Below are 21,253 nucleotides of genomic sequence, written 5' to 3' on the forward strand. Positions count from 1 at the left end.
AACTCAAGTTTGTAATCAAATTTAATGATGATGCTCAATGTTTAAACTATTGCTCCTTATTACAATATCAAACTTGAGATAATACATGAATAATATCAAACCTAACTATTACATTATAATTTTCTTTTATAGCGGACAGTTATATTGTTATGCAAATTTATAAAATTAGGAACTGATAAAAAAATTGACGGTTAAATGAATAAATTGTCTAAATCATTTTGAGATGGCGATATTTATATGTGAAAAAAAAAACATGTAATATCTTATATATTTTACACAGTTGTGATATAATTACAAATATATAAACATGACATTATTGAATGTTTTGTAGACGGCTATTGACAATGTTACCTCGATTAAAAGATTTTTGTATCATAAAAGAGAAACTTGTGTAGGATATATATTTATTGCACATAATTCTATCTTTCAGCTATCTATTTTATACTAATATTGTAATAAAAAGATTATAAAATAAATAATATATATATATATAGATCTCTACATATAATTATATGCAGTATAACTTTAAAATTATTAATTTATTTTAGCAATATTTTAGCAACTAATATATATGGTGTTTGATGACATTAAAATAACTAAGGATAGATTATTATACATTGAATAAAATATATCATATTTTTCCGTTTATAAAATATATTTCTAGAAAAACTAAATCATGTACAAACCATTTTAAATTTATGAGTAAGTCTTAAACATTCTTTTCATCATATTGTTACTTCTTTGAATAGATTCTTGTAATTTATTATTATAGACATCAAACTGCTCTTTTGCCGAGTGATTATCAGATTCTAAGGTAAGCACTACCTTCAGATCTGTTGTAGCCTTTTCATTATCTCCCATTTTACCATAAGCAACTCCTCTTCTATACAAAGCTTTAACATTGTTACCATCCTTTTCTAATACTTTAGTACACAATGTAATTACATGCTGATAATTATTTTGCTTTAATTGACATATAGCCATATTGTTGTACAATGCAAGTTTTAAATCATTAATATTGTATTCCAATTGTTTATCTATTTGTAAGCCAGCTATTGGCTCTAATGTTATCAAAAGTTTGCAAGCTTTACTAAATTTATGGAATGCATCTATGATTCGGGAATTCTTAAACAATTCAGTACCTATACCTTTGTATCTCAAAGCTATGTCATACTTTTCTTCTGGGGTCCATTCCCAAATTTGTTTGTGACGTTTACAATGAGTTAATGTGATTTCAAATTTTACTATTATAGATTCATTATTAAGTGTAGATTCGTCAAATTGTTTGGGAATTATGGTAATAGTAACAAGACTTATTTCATTAACATTCATCATACAAATGGCTCTTTCAACCTTATCATCAATTTCTGAACTAGCTTCGCCTATAATTATCGTTTTCTCGAGCTCGCTATCTAGAATAACGCTATGATACTTTTCTTTTAAATCCGCTTTAGATGTCCCAGTAACGTTTATCTTGTCCACAATAACGGTGCACGTAGACCGTTCTGTTGGTTTCTTGCTAAACGCAACCAGCTTCAACACGTCCTTCTTCACGCTCTTGTCTGCCGATTCCCACGATCGCGTCATTGTAATGAGAAATCAAGTTGATTCTGTAATTTATACTATGATATATATACCATTTTATTAAGGAATGAAGAGGTTACACTATGTATTTATACACATATAATATATATGTTTGTAACACGATAAATATTCTAACCTTCTTATGTTTTAATGCATGCTCTTTAAATAAAATTGTTGAAATAATCCGAGAGTCTTAAAAACAAACATGACAACATCTTGGACACAATGTAGCTTCACCAGAATGCAGACACCAGTGTTAATATTGTTGGTTTTCATTCGTCTACAAGCTACTGGCGCCTTCACGTGTACACTGAAAGGCAAATATAGCATTTGCTGCGGCGATCAGCGGCGACGACGGCGACCGGCGCTCCGTGGTATACGTGCTGTGGCCCTTCGTATGACGATGTGTGACTTGACGTGCACCACGTACGCTAGCCGCTGTCGCCGAAGCAAATGCCATACCTGCCTTTCAGCGTACAAAACGTATCCCTTGTGAACTGCATAGCCAGGGTTATTTCCAACGGATAACGCACCACCTTTACAATTTTCCATGCCGCGTTCTTATATTATTTAGTTCCGTCTAGTGCTGCATCTGTAATGGCATTAAGGCGTCAATCAATGCGTTATAAAATTAATAATTAAAAATTAAAATAATTTTTTAATAAAATAATATTGAAGTAAAGATTTAATAAAATAACATTAGTTCAATTATCTTGAGAAAGGCACTTACGTCGTACATTATCAACAGACTTTATTTCTATAAAAAAGAAACATAGTGAAGAATTCGAATACGAGTCTCAATACTCAACAGAGAACAAGTTAAAATTATCAGGAAAGCATGTGAGGTAAGAGGAAATGGATGTCGGCGAGAACTTGAAAGCGCGTTTCTCGTCGAACAAATTTCTCGCCGGTACCAGATGCACACGAGTGGCAAGGAAGTTTGAACAATTTCATCGGCCACTGGGTACCATAGATACACCACAGATGTCACCGTCATCACGGAATCGGCCGTGCGTAGGCGATAACTTTTTCGCTCATTATGTACTCCTATTGCTTGAGCGAACTAAAAGCAATTGAAACGTCTTCGATTTTTGCTGCCATCCAACGTGACATGTATATCTTTTTTCAACGTATAGCGAGGAACAAAGATAGAGCGATGTTCGTGCCGAGTCTCTACACTCTCGATTCGCGTCGCTGCTGTTGCTAGCAGCGGACTGAAAGCAGCCGTACGATATAAATTTAATTTTAGAGATTACAAAGCTTGCTACGCACGCGTTATTATATTCGGACATAAATTAATTAAATTATCAGGAGCCACGAACGATCAGTGGTCATCTACTACACCCAGTTACTGTGTTACTATGGTTTTATTCTTAACACAAATTTTTTTTAGATAGGACACACCGATGTAAATCAAACGTATTTTATAAAGAAAAAAAATTCTTTTTAAACGTTATTATAAAAGATTTATATTTTATTTGGAAAACAAATTATAATTAGCAACTATATATATTTCTATCGTACAATTATCTATGTAATATTTAATTTTGTCCACTTTTCACTAACTTTCCACAACCACTTAGCCATATCGTCATTTTTAGCTTCCTGTGACACTTCACTCTCTTCGTTATTGCTGTAACAAATATATATTGTTTTAATATAACATTATTACAATCGTAATATTAGTCTTGTTAAATTTTAAATTATACTCACACAAAATAACATCCAGAAACATTTTCTAAACTAGGATCTAATGCTGCATACAAAACAGTTTGAGCGCCTTGCCGAGGTGCTTTAATAAATGGCCAAGCGAGTGGCTTCAAGAAGAATCGCGTAAAGACGTTGGTGTATACAGTCATATGTCGCGTTATATTTGTATCGACTATTCCAGGATGAACAGCGTTCACAGTAACACCGGTTCCTGAAAAATACATATAGAGCCGTTAAATAAATTATAACAACCATTATAAAATAAAAAAAAGATTATGTAGCAATGCCAAATTACCTTTCAGCCTATTTGCTAATTCACGAGTGAAAAGAATTATAGCTAATTTACTTTGAGAGTATGCTCTACCAGGGTTATAATCATTCTCCCAATTTAAATCTTTCATATTTATTTGGCCAGTACGATGCGCACTACTTGTCAGATTTACAATTCTAGATGGGGCAGACGATTTCAGAACATCCAGGAGTAAGTTTGTGAGCAAGAAATGTCCCATATGATTCACTCCAAGTTGCATCTCAATACCTTCTTTAGTATGATCCTTTGGACATCTCATTATGCCAGCATTATTAATAAGAATATGTAGTTTATCACATTCTACAAACAATATAATAAACGATTAATATTAAATAAAAATCAGAGTAACTGTATTTATTTATAAATATTAATCACCTTTTCTGAATTGTGTAACAAAGTTCCTAATACTTTCCTGTGAGGCTAAATCACACTTCCTACAATAAACATACTTGTTCTTTGTGTCAAGTACAATATTTCTTCGTATCTAGAAATGAGAGAATAAAAGTATTATCTTTTATATTATAGAATTGTTCATTTGACTTTATACTTTGTAAATGAAAATACTAAATAGGTGCTAACAACATTAAAAATACCATTTCACATTTCTCCATGTCCCTACATGCCATAACAACTCTTGCCTTACGTTTGGCTAGCTCTAGAGTAACTTCCTTTCCAATACCAGAATTAGCTCCTGTCACTATAATTATCTTATCGGTTAGATCCTCTTGTCCTTCATAATTTGGGCCTCCCATGTGATACCTGCAAATTTAATGTATCTTTACTGTCTATATACTGCATTTATTTGGCAAGAGATATACAGCACAAAATCCTCTTCTTCTTTGAAAAGAATAAATATGTAGTCGAGGTTAAAACTTTGAGAAAGGCTTTCGAGTAATTACTTGGTCAGATAAGCAAAGCCGGCGGTAGTCGCCACCAGAGAACTGTAGAAAACTGGTTTCGAGATTTTCAAACGCATTTTCGTTTATTAATTAAAAAAATTTAACTAGATAAGTGACGAAAATTCGATTTGGAGTAACATAATCTAACAATGTCGACGCGCACCGATCACATGTGCGCGCGGCGCACGTGGTTCACGTAATACACATGCAACTGCACACTAATACACACGCGACGCACGTACGAGAGCACTCTCTTTATAAGAGTCATGGGTGCGATGACCATTTCCGCAAAAACAAAAAAGGGGTTACCTGGAATAAAAAGGTATCTATAAAAAAAAATTTATTCATGCTCTTTATACATGGCTTGAACATTTTGTAGATTCTATAAATATGCATATATAAGTATATACATTATATTTAAATAAAGCTATTCTTTTGACAATTATATTCTAATCTGCCAATACGCGCGAGCACCGCCGACTTCTCCGCTAGACATCTCGCAGAGGACAAAGATCCCTTAAACTCGCCACTCGGCGACTCGTTTGTGAAATCATAAAATCATAAAACCGTGAATTTCGCAAATTGTTTCGTCAGGTAAGAAAAATCTTTCGCTCTCGTTCGGTCGCTTGTATTATCGCTCGATTCAATCTGGGATATGTCGGGTATTCGCCAAGTTGTACAGCTTGGTACGCTCACAGCTCACAATTCGCATCTCGTTATCGAAACCGCAGATTCTGCAAGTAGCTAAGAATTACGCTTAAATCGGCGGATAAAATCGCGTCCACTATGTACAGTTAATTTCAAAGTAAATATTTTAATTTTAACGTGTCTCAATTAATTTTTTACTTAAAAAAGAAGAAGAGAAAATATATATAATGTAACATAGATCTAACGGATTCTAACGCAAGGCGCCTTCGCAGAAACGAAATAACGATGAGATTGTCATTCGACGTCATTATTTGTCGACAGCGAATTTTTAAAGCCAACATTCTAGATATAAGATGCTTTCCATTTATATCAAAATTCAAATATATCTCTCACTTGTGAATAACTATAAATGGAAAGCAACTATATTTTCACTCGTCAGCTCAGTTCGTTCCTCATTCAACTCATCATACTTAATTACTTTCTCGCTTGCTTTTTTTTTCTTTTTCGGGAATGTTACTTAATCTCTGCGAATTAATCGACATTTTCGCAAGAGAATCAACGTAAGATGGACTTCCCGTGTTCCATGAAACGGCATTGGTTCTGTTTCGTGCAAAATCGCAAATGCTAGAGAATAAATTACTACTGATTAAAAGATCCAAATTATACTATAATATTTATCTTATCATATGTACAGGGTACTTAACGACGATTTTGTGAAGGATTTTTTTTTTAAACAAATTATTAGATCACCGTTCAGTGCCACGTATACAAAGAGAAAAATCGCATCCAACTCGATCTGCTACCCTCTCTTACGTCGTGCGATATTTCTGTATAGAATCTCTGTGCGTACCAAAATGATCTTAGTACAATGCACTGATTTTTCACAATCTCAATCGGGAAGATATTCTACAGTTTCGACACGAGGTGTAACAATCAACGTAGTACACAAGGGCTCGATTTTCTTTTCTCCTCTCGATAACTTGCCGAGAACGCTACGCTCATTCCTTCACGCGAGTCCATTAAAATTAAATTATCCGCATGATAGACGTGTAAATACAGTCCGTTACAAGCTTGGTAATACACGCTAAATCATATTTACGGTGTGCGCGTATTCCGTGCGCTTGGTTCCCTCGTGTTACTTTTAACATCGTGAATACCGACATGTCGTGTGATGTACATTACTAATACTAATTATATCACATAATAAGTTTTCGCATCTTATTTACAATAACAGAGCTTCCGCTTACATACTTCGTAAACCTTCTCTTTCACAACTGCGTTACAGAGCATTAAACCGACAATTGCTGGTAATAATCAATATATTAATTTAGTGCTGCAAGTAATCTTCGACAAAGTAGTTTCACCGACACGTACAAATCAGCAAACGTAAAGCACTAATTTCTATTAAAAATATTTAACTGTTTTAAATTTGACTTATTCATGTAGTATAATTACATTTTAATTCAAACTGTCCGTGTAAAAAAAAATAATGTTTTTTATACATCCTTTCTGTTAGCTCGGCTTATTAAACGAACAAGTTTGTAATACAATTCAGTTCAATGCTCTGTTTCTGCTAAGTATTTAATTGCTTTTCAAAACTTACGAAGATACAAAATAACGGTATAAAGGAAGAATCTGGCGCATCTCGAATAGTATAAATTATGAGAAGATAATCAATAAAGAAAATCTTTATAGCTAAAAAAAAGAAAAAATCTCTTATCGCGAGAACACCATCGTTGCTAATAATAGTACTCTCTATAAAAAATAACTTAAGAAAGACATTCGATAATAACTTATTTTAAAGATGTTAAAAAAACTAATTTAATAAACATTGAATGTGGTATAGAGCAATTTTGTTCGTATCGGTATTATTAAAAATGAGTTCTACGAGTTCTAAATACGTAACATATTAATAAGAAAAAAAGAGAATATGCTATTTATTTTAAAATTTAAATTGAATAGAACATTTTTGTTTAATATATCATTGCCTCAGTTTTAACTTCCTTTTTATCTTACAGGAACTTTGCTGCAATTGAACATTGCTCCACACCTTAAATGCATTCCGAAATGTAATGACTGGAGATAAAATTTTATTCTTTTTACATGTTTTCTTTTTTTTATTAATGTGATACCAAAATGTAAAAATTTAATTGTAAATTTAAATGTAAAAAAAACATAAAAATTTTATCTCTAGTAACGATAGTTTTGAGAAACTATAACTCATGTTTTTTGTAGATTTTTAGTACTATCAGTACATTTCGAAATGCACCCCATGTAATATAACTGTTGTAAAAATATTAGCATCTTGCTTCGACATTCAGACTAGACCGTGAAAAACTGTCTTTCACTGCATTTGAATATAAAAATTGCAAAAAGCACGATATCGTACGTACAATTATAACGCAGAATAACGAAACAGTTGCATTTATTACGTTAATCACAAAAGTTAGAAATTTATTGCGTTATATACATAACTCATACAACTCTTAATAAAATAAAAAATACGAATACAAAATACATGAGGAAATGCATTACATATTAAAGTTCAACGTAAACTTGTGAAATTTCTCTTGTTATATTTGCTATATTAAATACAGAAAAGTATAAAATAATATAATGTCAGCGTATAATAATGCATTATATTTCCTCGGAGGAGTATGAATGAAAATTTGATGCAAAATGAATAAGAGTAATGTGACAACAGCGCGAATATCAGGTACTTTCTTTTTCTCGGTATTCGATATCGTGCTCAGCATCAAAGCTCTAAAGTCACAACGTGGATATACCGAAAAGATGTTTTACTTTTAACTTTGTGACATATTGATACCACAACCAAGTACACTTTAAAGCTTTTCAACGACGGTCCTGTGCTAAGCATCAAATGCTGCATATCGTCAATATACTCGAAACAACATTCCCTAATGTCTCCATATTGCTAATATCCATTTGGTAACACAAAAAAAATTGCTCTTTGCGCATAGCGGACAATCCCGCTTGAATATCGCACACGCAGTCTTGAGAACTGCGCGATATATCCGAGAAGTGACTTTTCATCTTTCCTTTTACACTGCTTTTTCTGGTTTTCCTCAGGCCATAGAAATTGTAACGTTAATTCCTAAATTTCCATTGTCAGCAAATAGTTGCGCGATGGAAGTGTCAAATACAAGGCAGTCAGAATTTAAAATCGCGGATGATACACCCTCATGAATGGAGCGCGGCATTGCTTCCCATGTGAGACGTCTTCTATGTCCATTTAATTCTAGTCTATTAAATATATATATATATATATAGTTTAATTAAAATAGAAAATATTTATACAAAAGATAAATATATTAAATTAAGAAAAAAAATTAGATTAAAGAGTTAATAATGACAAGTTATAAAGTACCTGTAAGCAAAATTTTCTGCTTGTTTTCTGGAGCCGATCAGTTGTACAATTGCGAAAAATTGTTGATGTCCATCGTACTTTTCTTGTTTTTCAAGCACCAACATAAAATGGTGGCCAAAACAAGATTGCATCATGACCCAATCCACAGCTCCAGGAAGATTAATGTCAGTTGCCAAAAAAACAATGTCTTCACCTAGAGAAAATTGTAAAACAATGTATAAATAATTAACAAGGAAACATTGCGAAGTAAATAATTTTTTTTTTAATCTGAAACTGTGCACACATCTAAGCGTGGTTTTACCACCTAGAACCGAATATTAGCAGCTACAAATATTTTTTTATTTCATCTATTATTCACCCATAGATGTGTGTAGTTTTAGATTTCTTTTTAACTTTTTACTTCGCGATGTTCCCTTGTAAAATACGACTGATATGTGAGTGACACAACCGATAAGTGGCGAAGATTTAATACCTTGCAAGGTCGTAATACTTTTGTGACTCATTATAAGATGCGGCATCACTTGTTCTAGCGATCCCTGCCATTTACAGGACGCACCTGGGCAGGGACAGCTGTATGGACGGAACTCGCATACATCCTCGTGATCTGCCTTCTCCGTATGCCCTAGAGATTCTGTACAGCCACTAGTAGAGTATTTGCAGGGGAACAAGACGTTACTAGCTACCTTTTCCATAGCCAAATTGCGGATATTACCTGCATTGGTCAATCATATTAATATTTACACTTCTTGACTAGCAGTCTCGATAGAAGTAAAATACAAATATCTAAGTACCCAAGGGACCCCTGCATGTAGGGCAACAGGAGAGTTTGGGTCTGCAATTTGCGCAGACCAAATGTCCACTTTGGCATTGTAGAATAGGTGGAAGCACATAGTCAAAACAAACAGGGCATTCAAAGAGACTCGCCAGATCGGTAGAGCTGCTCAGGGCGGCTACAGTCGATGCGGAGGTACTCGCGACACCTCTCCCACGCTTGCCCGTATTGATGTTTAGCTGGGACATTTTGTCTTTCAGATTATGTGCCGAGGATCGCCACTTTGATTACTCAAATGACAATCTCCTTTTGTTTTTACAGTTGTCTCAGCAATACATCTCGGTCTCAACTAGTTCATTCATTTCCTGTAAAATCATAGTACTTGTATGTGAAACATTATCGTATCAATTCGATCGTCATACTTAACCCTCAAGTATTTGCATGTTAGAAATAAAATTACATATTATTTGAGCATATTTTTTTTCTTTTTTTCTTTTCTTTCTTTTCGCGAATATTTGTCTATACTTGATATAATTTTTTTGCTAAATATATTCGATAAATGCTTGTTTTCCATGAAATTTTTAGATTCTTAAATCTTTTTTTTATCAGTTAAACAATAAATAAATACAACAAGCATGAATACTAGTCTTATTTTTATCTCTGCTTAATCATTGTAAGACGAAAGTAAAATAATTTTTTAATTTTTATATAATGCAAATTAATTTTATCTTGGTTTCTTTTTTCTAAATTCAAAAAATTTCAAAAGATAAAACTAATATATGTTAAAGCAATATTAAAATTAATTTATATTGACAGAAGCAGGGCACAAGAGAAAGTTAACTTTTATCTGTGCAAGTGGATATAACACTTTATCTTATTATAGATTTCTAAAAAAATAGAAAAAAATAGATAAAGATCAGTGTAAAATTCTTAGAAACCAAGAATAGATGATTTACTCTCAATGAAACTAACATCTCTTCATCCAGGTTCAGTAGTTGCACTTCACAACGTAGTGACCGATCAGAAAATCGCTTCGATAAATTCGACCTGGGACACGCTGCAAAAGTAACTTCCTAATTAATTTTGTCTGTTCATTAACATATTTAAGGCTAGTGACTTACCAAGGCGCAGGGACAGAATTAGACAAAGGTATCGGTCGTAACTCTTCTTCGAGGCAGGTAGGACGTCGTTTTTTCTGCGATCGGCAGACTAACACAACCACGGGACTGGGCTCGGGGAAAGAAGGCACTTCTTGCAGGAGGCAGCGATGTTAACGTCGACGACGAGGTGCGCGTGGTCGCAGGTGGCTTGACTTCGCGGCGTGTACCAGGATCCGTCGACGTTGCGTGACGATGCATCGATGTGACCAGGGTGTTGCGAGTGTGTGTGTGTGTGTTTTTTTCCCCCTCGGACTCCGCGGGCTGAGGGGCAGCGGGAGCGAGGCAGGTGGACGGGAACAGGGAGGGGACTACATGATCGCGGATCCTAGCGATCGTCGAAGCGGCGTGACCGATCTTGACGGCACCCGTGATTCTAGGTGAGGCATAGCACCGCGCTCGAGAAGTCGGAAAGAGGCTCGCGCGCGCGCGCGCGCACACACGCACTCTCTCCCTTTTTCTTTCCGTGTCGATAGCTCGTTTCCTTTCGCCCGCGACGATTCTCCGCTTCAGGCTCGAATTGAAAGACGCCTCCGAAGCCTCGGTCCTCGACTTCCGTCCGGGAAGAGGCAAATACGATGACGAAACTGTTGGCAGCCCGTAACTCGCGTCCCGCAGCGGCTACACAGCTGTTACGCACCCACACGAGTACATCAATGGATCAGCGCCGCTTCAGCCGCTCGTGCATTTATGCAACGCGACCGAACGCGATCAGTAACCGGCGGTCGAGACAGGATCAATAAAAAAATCATTACCAAGCGACGCTGGAGAAGGCCGCGCGCCGAGATATCTGTCAAGCATACCGCTAGAATCGTCGTTTCTTCCTTCTCTCTTCTTCCCGACGTGTTACTTGATCCAGAAAGTTCAGAATCGAAACTGGAATGCCGAAGAATGAAATGTCAGATTGTCGCGAAAGGCTCATCAGATTTTATTCTACAAAGATAAAACGAAATTGCACTCGTAAATAAAACTGTACGCAAATAATTAAAAAAAAAAAAAATAACTGGAGCATTTTGAGATTGCTAAAAGGAATAGAAAATTAAAATTGGATATAAGACAGATCAAAATCGATTAAATTATTAAGTAGATCAAGCTTGGCTACATAATTATATTTGCTTCACATATTTTGTAGTATATCTTATGTATCTTAACTATATATATAAAATCGAAGACGCAGTCTTCAAGCTCTCAATCTTCCTCGGGAAGAAACGAGCTTAACAGAGAACAAGATAATACGTATATAATATATTGTAATATATCATAAACTCCACAAGGACCGTTTGAAATAATGGGGATATTTTTATTATTTTTTTGTTATAATTAAAATATACACTGTGTCATGGGTGAAACAGGCGAATAGTAATTAATAGTAACAAAATATCTGTATCGTTTCCCTTTAATTTCTCTCTCTCTCTCTCTTTCTTTCTCTACGCTATCCTTTTGTTTTCAATATATATTTTCGCACGCAAATATGGTATACACAGTATACAGATTTAATTTCAAAGACACTGGTGGCTTGGCTTTGGAGATCTTTTCGAGCGGATTGATACACCTCGCGTTAAAATCGCGGCAAACTTCGAGCTCGACGTATCGAGCCAAGCCGTTTCATGTCTTTGCGACGTCTGCGAAAAAACCCTTTTTTTTTTTTCTTTTTTTTTATCCTCCTCCCTCGAACGTAGCCTCGTTTTATAATATTTCGATCGTAATAATTTTTTCGATGTATCTAAATGTAGTCCCATTGTGTGTTCTATCTACAATTCTTCTTTACAATTATGTTAATCCTTTCGATTTCGCGCGGTCGAGAACGCCAAGCAAGCTCTATTAACTGTCGAGATTTCCTAGTGCCTGTATCATCGCTTGCGTTAACAGTCTTTTTCGCGATATGAGGAGCAGTCTTTACACGGCGAACAAGGAACTGCCAGACAAATGTGTGAAAGAAATGTTAAACTCGTTTTATCATCCCCGGTCGCGGTTTCGCGCCTTAAACGTTACTGGTCACCCGGATCAGTTGCGGAAGCCTTTGTCGATTCTCAGCTCATTATCATCTTTAGCGGTGATCATACTTGGCATACATCTAGTTTCTATTCTATTTTCATCCTTTTTTCTCTTAAATATATATATACATATATATATTTATTTTTTAAATATATATACATACATACATATCTTTTTTTTTTTGTTTCGTACAGACTGAGACATGCAGACCGTACACAGACGACACGCAAAGAAATAGAACTCTGTTTCAAGACGGATCTCATCCATCTCACGTTAGAGGCAAACTGCCAGACAATTAGTTCTATGGCGATATACATTTTATGGTACATTCAGAATATCGATAGTATGACACGATGTTGCGTTAAATATTGTGTAAACTATGATTATACAATCGGCAAGGTCCTCCGGTTTTTCTCATTACCACTAGACGTGCCGTCTCGTCGACAGCGGGAAGTTACGGTCGGGGACTCGTCGCTCGCACATCTACTTCACGTGTATACCCAGTTCATATTTTAATTATATAATTTTTTTTTTACTTTTTTCCCTAAATACTTTTTTTTTTTTTTTTTTTTGTTTCCGCGTGTTTCGTATCTATTAAACGCACGTACATATATACACATACGTACATACCACGTGTGGCACACGCATGCACGTATATATACGATATGTACATAAACTTGGATAGCAACTATAAGTTATTCGTTACATTACTAAATTTAAATGAAGACAGATTACATTATGTTATTATCCACTAATTATGAGTTAAGCACAAAGAAATTGATTTTGATCTAAGGCCTTGGTCCTTGAATATTAATCACTTCTTTCCTCCTTTGCCAATTCCAATAACGCGAAAACATGTGATCGCGATGAGAAGATGATAACGCGATGGTGAAGAAGACCAAATGCTATTAAATTGCGCTTTTAATCAACAAAGCTTGAAGAAAACGTTCCAAGCGCGCATAGAAATTGATGTTAATTTCAAATGATGTATGGTACAATACTTTCTTCTGCAATTACTATGATTTATGAGTATACTATAAATGTAATTGTCACTTTATCCAGTCTCAAAAAACGCGTGTCGCATAGCTATCGCCCACATAGACAATTCATTTTTCTATTCTCTAAGGTAGACCACTTTCTTCGTCTCTTAAAAGGAGCTGGGTGAAGTACCAGCTAGGTTTTTCAAGCAGAACCCTGAATTTATTGAAGTTTTACGGCAAAATAAGTGTACTAGTCTGAGCGGTTATAGAGATATAAATTAAATTTATGTTACGCCAGCAAGTTTTTAATAAACTTCGAAAATAAGATTAATACACCGACGAGATACTATAAAAGATTAATTATTTCGAGACATATCTACGATAATATTAATTTTTTTTTTAACAAAGTAAACGTTTGAATTAACGTTAAATAATCGTTTATATACCACAGGAACAGAATATTAGAAATTTGAAAATCTTATAAATCAAAGTGTTTTGATTTGTTTAGAAATAAATTAATATTTTATAAATATTAATTCGAATTTAAGAATTCAAAGGTATCTTGTCGGTGATTAAGTTAAATCGAATGTATGCATACGATACGCATATTATTATAAGCTATTAACAGTTGATCATGCAAAAGTCGAAAAGATTGTAATCATTAAATTATAATCTGATGTCTAGTTGCGTAATTCTGAAAAATTACATGTAGTTACCGAATTCGTATCTCTCAGTCACACTTTATAAATTCAATCAACTTAAATAATGATCGCAATACTCGCAATATATTTCCAAAGTCATGTACACATTTTTATGTATGATTACAAGAGGTATTAGCATTACAATTGTAAATCAGCGATTATAATGCTAAAGCGAATTTGCTTGGATTTAACCGCGTCAGACTCGAATTAGCCTATATTTTCGTTTACAGATTTATCTTTTCTTTTGTTTGATCGAATAATTATAATGCAATTGCAAAAATTAATATTGTCTAACAATCTGAATTATTATACACATTATTAAATCGCAAGTGTAATTTGAGATACAACTGCAAACTGTGGAAAGTAGTAATGATTTGAATAATGTAATCAAAAATTTTAACATATAATTGATTACTAAAGTAGGATACTAAGGTATTGGACTTTCCAAAAGTTCGTGCCGATTTTCCTTAAGCAAAAAAAAAAAATAATAATAAAGTTACAAACATAATATGTAAATACTTTCTACATTTATAAGAAAAATTGTGGAAGTGTTTTCTTCTCAAAGTTATGAAATCATCTGACAAATATTTCCGAAAACATGGCATAAACTTTCTAGATAATCCAATATAATGGATATACATATTATAGCAAATTAGGGATATAAAACAAGTAGGTGATCTAGATCAAATCATATTTCAGGATTTGTCGCGAAACTCTTCACTTAACTAAAGTTATGATCACACTATATTAGTTAGTATTCACATAAAGCAAGTTCGTTCGTATTTGCGCTTGCACTCTTTTCTCTGTCATCGATTCTGATAATATGCAATGATTATTTATAATGATAGAAGAGAAGAAAATAACCCTATGAAGGAAGATCTAAATCGTATGGTAAGATTTTCAGAAAATATCACACAATTTTATTTTACTCAAGAAATAGAGTATTTGACAGTAAACCTTCAATCTCCTCCAACACAGGGTTCTCCTTCATCTTCATACAGACTTCACTTTTACAAATGAAAAAAATGTTTATCGAATGGCATAAAAATTATTGTAATTGCCATCGGTTCTGCGCAAGAAAACTGCTTCGTGCCGTTTTATGTATTCATATTTTACAAATTGTAAAGTTTGTAGGTATCTCATATTGATTAACACATATTTTACATGATAAAATATTATCAATACGGTAAAAAGTAGGATTTTGAAAACGATGATTAATAGTAGATATTTTATTGATCAAAGTGTCTGTGGGTTTGTTCTTTTTAGCCTTTTTGCATTCGCTCTTGTCCCTCTCATGCTCATATACTTTTACATACATCATGCACATCATATACTTTTACACTAAACGTGTAAAAGTATAATATAAGAAACCATACATAGAGCAAACCATATAATGTACAGAATAGTACACATGGGGTCATTAACGTCTTAACGAGCGTACTTGTCTCCTTGCCGATTTCAGGAATCTTGCATAACAAGTTTATCAAATTGCCAATTAATTTGTACTGAAATTAATTGCAATTTAATCAGAGTTTGAAACTGATGAGGTATTACAGAGAAAAATGTAATGTGCGGTCAGTCGTTTCGGTCCTCACTCCTGAATCACTGGTTTTGGAAAACGACTTTTTGCTCAACGTTTGTTGAACGAAGATATTAATATTGTTATTCTTAATTGTTACTGTTAATATCCACTGTTAAGCCATTACTTGCGCAAGCTTCCTTCATAACTAAATTCGGGGCTTTCGGGGCTCTTTTTTCCTTTTTTTTTTTAAATTTTTCTTTCGCCCCGTAATCCCGGATTCAGTTTCTGTTTGGTAGACGAAATATTGTTCCACCTATAATAAAAGGTTCTACTCGTAATCATCAAAGTTTTAATATAACCAAGAGATACACCTCTCTTGGTTGCATTTTTTCTCTTTCTCTCTCTTTCACTCTTTCACATACATACTTTATCTTTCTCTCTCTCTCACTCTCTCTCAATACGGTTGATGTCTCTGAAATTGACGCGGTCCCGGACCATTACCTCGTGGTTTGGGACCATATCCCATATTGTCGTAGCCATCATAACCAATGTAATCATAGTTTGCGTACATGTCATCGTAGCCGCTATGATAACCATTGTAACCGTCAGGGATGTAGCCACCGTATCCACCACCATATCCATAGCCATAGCCAGGTGCCCAGAAGCCTTGATTTCTTGGATCCGGATTAACCTTCACTTTCTTCACATCTACTTCCTTACCATTAATCGTCTGTTTAGGAGTCTTCAACAACTTGTACACGACATCTTTTGAATCAAACGTGATAAAGCAAAATCCTTTACGTTGATTCTTAACCTTATCGAAAGGCGCTTGTAGCTCGACAATGGTACCATATTGGCTGAAGTAGTTCTTAATATCATCGTCAGAAATGTCAGGAGTAAGACCACCCACAAAGATTTTACCATGTTGAGGTTTTTTACTAACTCGCTTAGGGTCCACCTGTATAAACAAAAATTCGCTAAATATCAAAGTATACAATCGGAAAATAGAGATGGCATAAGAATCGCCTATATTCATCAGCTCGTTGAAAAGCTATTAAGTAAAATAAAGTTAAAATAAAAATAACGCAGATAGGCAAGCACGTGGTGACGCTACTGACGTACCTTGCGCTTATTGATGTAATGCTCGCCGGATGCAAGCAGCTTGTCGATGGTTTTAGGATTGGTGAAAACCATGAACGCAAAACCGCGCGAAATGCCAGTGTAAGGATCGACTTTCACCGAGATGCTTTCAATCTCGCCAAACTTGCCGAAATGATCCCGGAGCTCTTTGTCAGTGGTATTGCGGGAAAGCCCGCCGATAAAGAGCTTACGTTCGTCGTCCTTGCCGGGGATGCCGGCGGTCGCCTGTTGTTGCGCCGGCTGCGAGGACGAGTGTTGCTGCTGCTGATCTTGATCTCGATTCTGCTCCTGCGACTCATTCTGCTTCCCCGACTGATCCTGCATATCGTCGGTTTGTGGCTGATTGTGGAAATCCGCCGCTGCCGCCATCGTGGTTCGCTCGAGCGTTCACCGAACCCCTTTTCGCGCGATATAGACAAAGCGAGGCCCAGTGAATTCACAGACCTCGGTGCCAACAGCCAGCTACCTTCGGCCCGCGTCGTCTCCCTCGGCAACCGAAATCGGAGCACGTTTCTGCGATACCTCAGAATATCGACGCGCGTGGCACGAATACGCCGCAGCTCGACGTCGTCGCTGGGTAGTAGACTTCAATGACCGGTGTGACTATGCCGGCTTACCCTGCGAGGAGAGAAAGGAAAAAAGAGCTCCACTTCCGCATTACGGCGTGTGCCGCGACGGCGGTTTCGCGTTCTGATTTGTTCCCACCGCCAACGTTCTCTATCTCGGCCAATCGGAGCAGCTCTTTCGCTCTCTAAAGCTCTTTCGCTTACAGTTGCCGCCGTTGGCACTCTTGCCATCTTGCCACGGTTGCCACGCCGGCTACACCGGAAGTCGCGTGGATTCTTTGTCGCGTCGTTCCCTCGCCGTTCCCTCGTCGATTCTCGATCCCCGATCTCTTTCTCGTAGAGCATATTTCATTTTCAATCCTTCGTCACACCGTCACACCACGTCGTCTTTACCGCTCTCCATCACAGCTTCCTCATAGCGGCAATCTGGATAATAATTTAATTGTTAGTACAATTATTAAATTCGGTAACTTTTCCATACATTAATAATATAAAAAAATATAAATAGTAAAAAAAAAAAATAATAATAACGGGCAAGTAAAATTCGATCTCTGACTAACTTGTCCAAATGGCACTCGCAGATATCCGGACAAAAAGAAAGCAGAGAAACGCCTGTTGACAGTGTTGGACGTCTATCAAGACGACATCTTTCGATGTGGAAGTACTGAACGAGAAGTCGAGGTCGTCTAGAAGTTGAAAACGCATCCATTCCAACGCAGAACCAACCAGCTGCCTTTCTTCATCTTCTCTCTTGTCGTAAGACGTCGAATGGCGTTGGCGAGGCTGCCGCGGCAAACGTTTCAATTTCTTCAGTTCTCACTTTCAAGTTTCAAGTAAGTGGAGTAAAAATCGATCTCTTTGTTGCTCACGAGACTGGGCAGTGATTACTTATCTCAGCCTCGTCTCTCATTTTAACGTTTCGTCCGATAAGTTGGCGGAACAGAATTGCTTGGTCCGGTGCCTCTGCTGGGTAAAGTTCATCCAGCGGTTCGTGCATGAGGAACGACGTCGCTTTAAAACCTAACCTCCTAATTTGCCAACGTGATATCGACCGAACTCACGCACAAATAAATTACACAAATGTAACTCCGAATTTCTGTATCACTATATTTCACGAGAAATAAAAATCTGTATTTTATCAAACTTTCATTCAATAAAGATCTTGTTTTTTTGCCTGCAAAAGTTAGATTGTCAATTAAAACTGTACAGCACAGTGTTAACTACTATCTTAGCTTATTACTTTTCGTAAAGATATTGATTTGTTCACCTTCGGACGATATTACGTTATCAAGTACGTTAGTACTTTCTACATACTTTTTCTCCTTTTTTGCATGCAGTCAATTAGGTATTAAAAATGTCAAAAAAAAGAGCTGCAACGTCAGAATTGAATCACGACAACTGGAATGAGGAGAATGAGCCAGAGGATGCCGGAACATTTGCACAAGCATCGAATGATATACTCGAGAAGAGAGTTATAAAAACAGTGAGACGTCGTTTATCACCAACAGATGTAAGTCCCGATGTGTTTGTACACGTTTCTTATTGTTATATGCATTAATTATTTTAGGGGAGTTCTACAAAAAGTGCATTCGGAGATTTTAAAGGTTTTGAAACCACTCCTACGAATATATCGCCATTTAGTTTTTTAGCTAGTGTAAGCTCTGCTTCTAGTACGACAACTTCCATAGCATCAGCTGCAACTGTAAATACAGATAGTAGAAAAATTGCGAGCAATGGTGCTCCTAAGATTTCTGAAATTGACGCGTATAAACGAGAAAGTCTCGCCAAATTACAAACGCCACAGAATACAAGCGCGAGCGCGGGTGCGAGCGCGAGCGCGGGTGCGAGCGCGAGCGCGGGTGCAAGCGCGAGCGCAAGTGCGAACGCGAGCGCGAGCGCGAGTAAAAAATCGTTGATTGATCAAAGAGCTGAAAAGACAAAAATTCACTCATCAGATTATTACGCAAAATTAAAAGGACTAAACGAAAGCGTCGCTACATGGATAAAAAGTCATGTAGATGCAAATCCATTTTGTATATTAACACCTATATTTAAGGATTATGAGAGGTATTTGAAAGAGATTACATCAAAAGAGGAAAATATTAAGGTGCAAACCCCACATACATCAGAGCATACAATGCAGCCTGCGCAAAACGATAGTAAGCAGGATATAAGCACAGAGAAAAAATTAGAAAAATCGCCGTTCGGCAATTTAGCTACGAATATAAAAAGTCCTGCTTCAACTGCACAGGTAACAGAATGGAAACCTGAAAAGTCGATATTTTCCAATATTAGCGCGAATACCAAATCAATATTCAGTAACACAGAGCAAAAGGAAAGTCCTAAGTCTGTATTTGTTAATGCAGATGTAACTTCTGATAAAACCAGATCTATTTTTAGAAGTGTAGAATCGAACGTTAACAAGAACATATTTAGTAACACAAGTGTGGAAAACAATCCCTTTCTACATAAACCCATCGTTTCGGACAGTGGAAATACAGGCAAAGAAGAAACCAATTCCAATGCAAAATCCGTCGCTCCTACTTTTCCTACTTTTAGTTTTGGGCAGAATTCTACTAGTAGTAATGTGACCGCGGGATTTAGTTTTGGAAGGTAAATTTATTCATTAAATTCATTTATAATATCTTAATGTTAAATAAAAAATGTAAAAATATATATATTTTTTTTTTTAGCGCGAAGTCATTTTCGTTTGCTCCTCAAGCAGTAAAGCCACAAGATTCCGAAGTCGATAATGAAAATAAAGATGACGAAGATGAGGAACCACCAAAGCCGGATTTTAAACCCGTGACGGAAGAAGGTGCTATTTACGAACAAAGGTAATCACTGACTTCAAAATTATAATATTAATATTAAAACTATTAAAATAAAATGCAACTTTTTAAAAAGATTGCATTATTTTCATTATTGAAGCAGTATAGTTAAATGTGTATGTAATTTTTTCAGGTGTAAAGTCTATGTGAAAAAAGACAACAATTATAGTGACAGAGGGGTTGGAATGTTATATTTAAAACCAACACCAACCGGGAAAACACAACTGATAGTACGTGCCGACACTACTTTGGGAAATTTATTACTGAATACTTTATTAACGCAAAGTAATCTCGTCAAGCGCATGAACAAAAACACAATAATGTTAGTCTGCTTACCAATGCCCGACTCTTCACCACCACCGGTTCCAGTGCTATTACGAGTGAAAACTAATGAAGTTGCGGATGAATTACTAGAAGAATTAAATAAGCATAAAAAATGAAATAGAAATTACGCAATTGCGCATTTCGAACAAAGACTTTTGTTGTTTCGTAAAGAAAGAAGTGAACTCTAAATATCATTAAAAAATGTATTATATTGATCAGCGTTTCAAATAAAGTTATTCATCATTCCGAAAACGTAAATGTCGTCATCTAGGAATAAATAAAGTAAGCTCACGGATTAATTTTCTGTAATTCTTATTTTTTTTAACAGATATTAAACAAAAATATAATTATTTCTATTTACTGGATTTTACTTAAATGTAAAAATTTAAATTAAAGAAAAAAATCTCAACATATATAATATTATCAAAATAAATGTTGCAATTGTAATCAATAATATAATAATTATAATAATTTGAAATACATGTACATAATAGACATACAATAGTGTATATTGTGAATGAGAGTTTACGCTTCTAACATCTGCTAAAATATTCTATATCTATTATTAATTACAGAAATACTTGTACTGTTACAAAATTTAATTAAAAATATGAACTAATTACATCGAACTGCTTAATACTCGTTATGAAATAAATTCCTTAATTTATTTTTAAACTTAAAAAAACCGTCATTACTAATATTATGTTGTATTTTGAATGAAATATT

The 21,253-nt window shown here is 35.4% G+C and overlaps 4 protein-coding genes across 14 annotated transcripts; 1 reads left to right on the forward strand and 3 right to left on the reverse strand.

Annotated features, from left to right (window-relative positions):
- Positions 1–224: 224 nt before the first annotated feature.
- LOC139101173 (uncharacterized) lies at positions 225–2,178 on the reverse strand. Of its 2 annotated transcripts, XM_070654115.1 has the most exons (3): positions 2,047–2,178; positions 1,721–1,894; positions 225–1,610 (listed from the first exon to the last, which is right to left on the reverse strand). In XM_070654115.1, exon 3 carries the CDS (start codon positions 1,585–1,587, stop codon positions 697–699), a length of 891 nt encoding a protein of 296 aa, XP_070510216.1. In that variant the 5' UTR covers positions 1,588–1,610; positions 1,721–1,894; positions 2,047–2,178; the 3' UTR covers positions 225–696. The 2 variants fall into 2 exon arrangements, with proteins under 2 accessions (XP_070510216.1, XP_070510215.1); XM_070654114.1 differs by having other exon boundaries at positions 1,721–2,175.
- An 859-nt stretch (positions 2,179–3,037) lies between these two features.
- Positions 3,038–11,371, reverse strand: LOC139101169 (E3 ubiquitin-protein ligase SIAH1). Of its 5 annotated transcripts, XM_070654107.1 has the most exons (10): positions 10,433–11,371; positions 10,284–10,368; positions 9,331–9,676; positions 9,012–9,251; positions 8,540–8,732; positions 4,198–4,363; positions 3,980–4,088; positions 3,590–3,904; positions 3,298–3,505; positions 3,038–3,217 (listed from the first exon to the last, which is right to left on the reverse strand). In XM_070654107.1, exons 3-10 carry the CDS (start codon positions 9,557–9,559, stop codon positions 3,115–3,117), a joined length of 1,563 nt encoding a protein of 520 aa, XP_070510208.1. In that variant the 5' UTR covers positions 9,560–9,676; positions 10,284–10,368; positions 10,433–11,371; the 3' UTR covers positions 3,038–3,114. The 5 variants fall into 5 exon arrangements, with proteins under 5 accessions (XP_070510208.1, XP_070510203.1, XP_070510204.1 ...); XM_070654102.1 differs by lacking the exons at positions 8,540–8,732; positions 9,012–9,251; positions 9,331–9,676; positions 10,284–10,368; positions 10,433–11,371 and adding an exon at positions 4,504–8,236; XM_070654103.1 differs by lacking the exons at positions 3,038–3,217; positions 3,298–3,505; positions 3,590–3,904; positions 3,980–4,088; positions 4,198–4,363 and adding an exon at positions 4,826–8,415 and having other exon boundaries at positions 10,433–11,230.
- A 371-nt stretch (positions 11,372–11,742) lies between these two features.
- LOC139101172 (RNA-binding protein squid) lies at positions 11,743–17,442 on the reverse strand. Of its 2 annotated transcripts, XM_070654113.1 has the most exons (3): positions 16,789–17,440; positions 16,168–16,624; positions 11,743–15,979 (listed from the first exon to the last, which is right to left on the reverse strand). In XM_070654113.1, exons 1-3 carry the CDS (start codon positions 17,173–17,175, stop codon positions 15,945–15,947), a joined length of 879 nt encoding a protein of 292 aa, XP_070510214.1. In that variant the 5' UTR covers positions 17,176–17,440; the 3' UTR covers positions 11,743–15,944. The 2 variants fall into 2 exon arrangements, with proteins under 2 accessions (XP_070510214.1, XP_070510213.1); XM_070654112.1 differs by having other exon boundaries at positions 11,743–16,624; positions 16,789–17,442.
- A 228-nt stretch (positions 17,443–17,670) lies between these two features.
- On the forward strand, positions 17,671–21,156 carry Nup50 (nuclear pore complex protein Nup50). Of its 5 annotated transcripts, XM_070654058.1 has the most exons (7): positions 17,671–17,816; positions 17,954–18,205; positions 18,304–18,454; positions 18,710–18,882; positions 18,940–19,985; positions 20,066–20,209; positions 20,337–21,156. In XM_070654058.1, exons 4-7 carry the CDS (start codon positions 18,727–18,729, stop codon positions 20,641–20,643), a joined length of 1,653 nt encoding a protein of 550 aa, XP_070510159.1. In that variant the 5' UTR covers positions 17,671–17,816; positions 17,954–18,205; positions 18,304–18,454; positions 18,710–18,726; the 3' UTR covers positions 20,644–21,156. The 5 variants fall into 5 exon arrangements, with proteins under 5 accessions (XP_070510159.1, XP_070510162.1, XP_070510157.1 ...); XM_070654061.1 differs by lacking the exon at positions 18,304–18,454 and having other exon boundaries at positions 18,710–18,855; XM_070654056.1 differs by lacking the exon at positions 18,304–18,454 and having other exon boundaries at positions 17,672–17,816.
- The last annotated feature ends 97 nt before the right edge of the window (positions 21,157–21,253 follow it).

This window comes from Cardiocondyla obscurior, linkage group LG03 (assembly GCF_019399895.1).
Source record: "Cardiocondyla obscurior isolate alpha-2009 linkage group LG03, Cobs3.1, whole genome shotgun sequence".
In the NCBI taxonomy this organism is placed as follows: Eukaryota; Metazoa; Arthropoda; class Insecta; order Hymenoptera; family Formicidae; genus Cardiocondyla; species Cardiocondyla obscurior.

Bases quoted from the DNA above. Each gene is read 5' to 3' on its own strand.
- LOC139101173 (XM_070654115.1), bottom strand. From the start codon at position 1,587: ATGACGCGATCGTGGGAATCGGCAGACAAGAGCGTGAAGAAGGACGTG.
- Nup50 (XM_070654058.1), top strand. From the start codon at position 18,727: ATGTCAAAAAAAAGAGCTGCAACGTCAGAATTGAATCACGACAACTGG. The intron at 19,986-20,065 runs GTAAATTTATTC...TTTTTTTTTTAG, and splicing joins GCGGGATTTAGTTTTGGAAG to CGCGAAGTCATTTTCGTTTG. The intron at 20,210-20,336 runs GTAATCACTGAC...TAATTTTTTCAG, and splicing joins GGTGCTATTTACGAACAAAG to GTGTAAAGTCTATGTGAAAA.
- LOC139101172 (XM_070654112.1), bottom strand. From the start codon at position 17,175: ATGGCGGCAGCGGCGGATTTCCACAATCAGCCACAAACCGACGATATG. The intron at 16,625-16,788 runs GTACGTCAGTAG...TTGTTTATACAG, and splicing joins ATTACATCAATAAGCGCAAG to GTGGACCCTAAGCGAGTTAG.
- LOC139101169 (XM_070654107.1), bottom strand. From the start codon at position 9,559: ATGTCCCAGCTAAACATCAATACGGGCAAGCGTGGGAGAGGTGTCGCG. The intron at 4,364-8,539 runs GTACTTTATAAC...TTAAATTTGCAG, and splicing joins GCAGAAAATTTTGCTTACAG to GTATCACATGGGAGGCCCAA. The intron at 3,506-3,589 runs GTAATTTGGCAT...TGTATTTTTCAG, and splicing joins ATTAGCAAATAGGCTGAAAG to GAACCGGTGTTACTGTGAAC.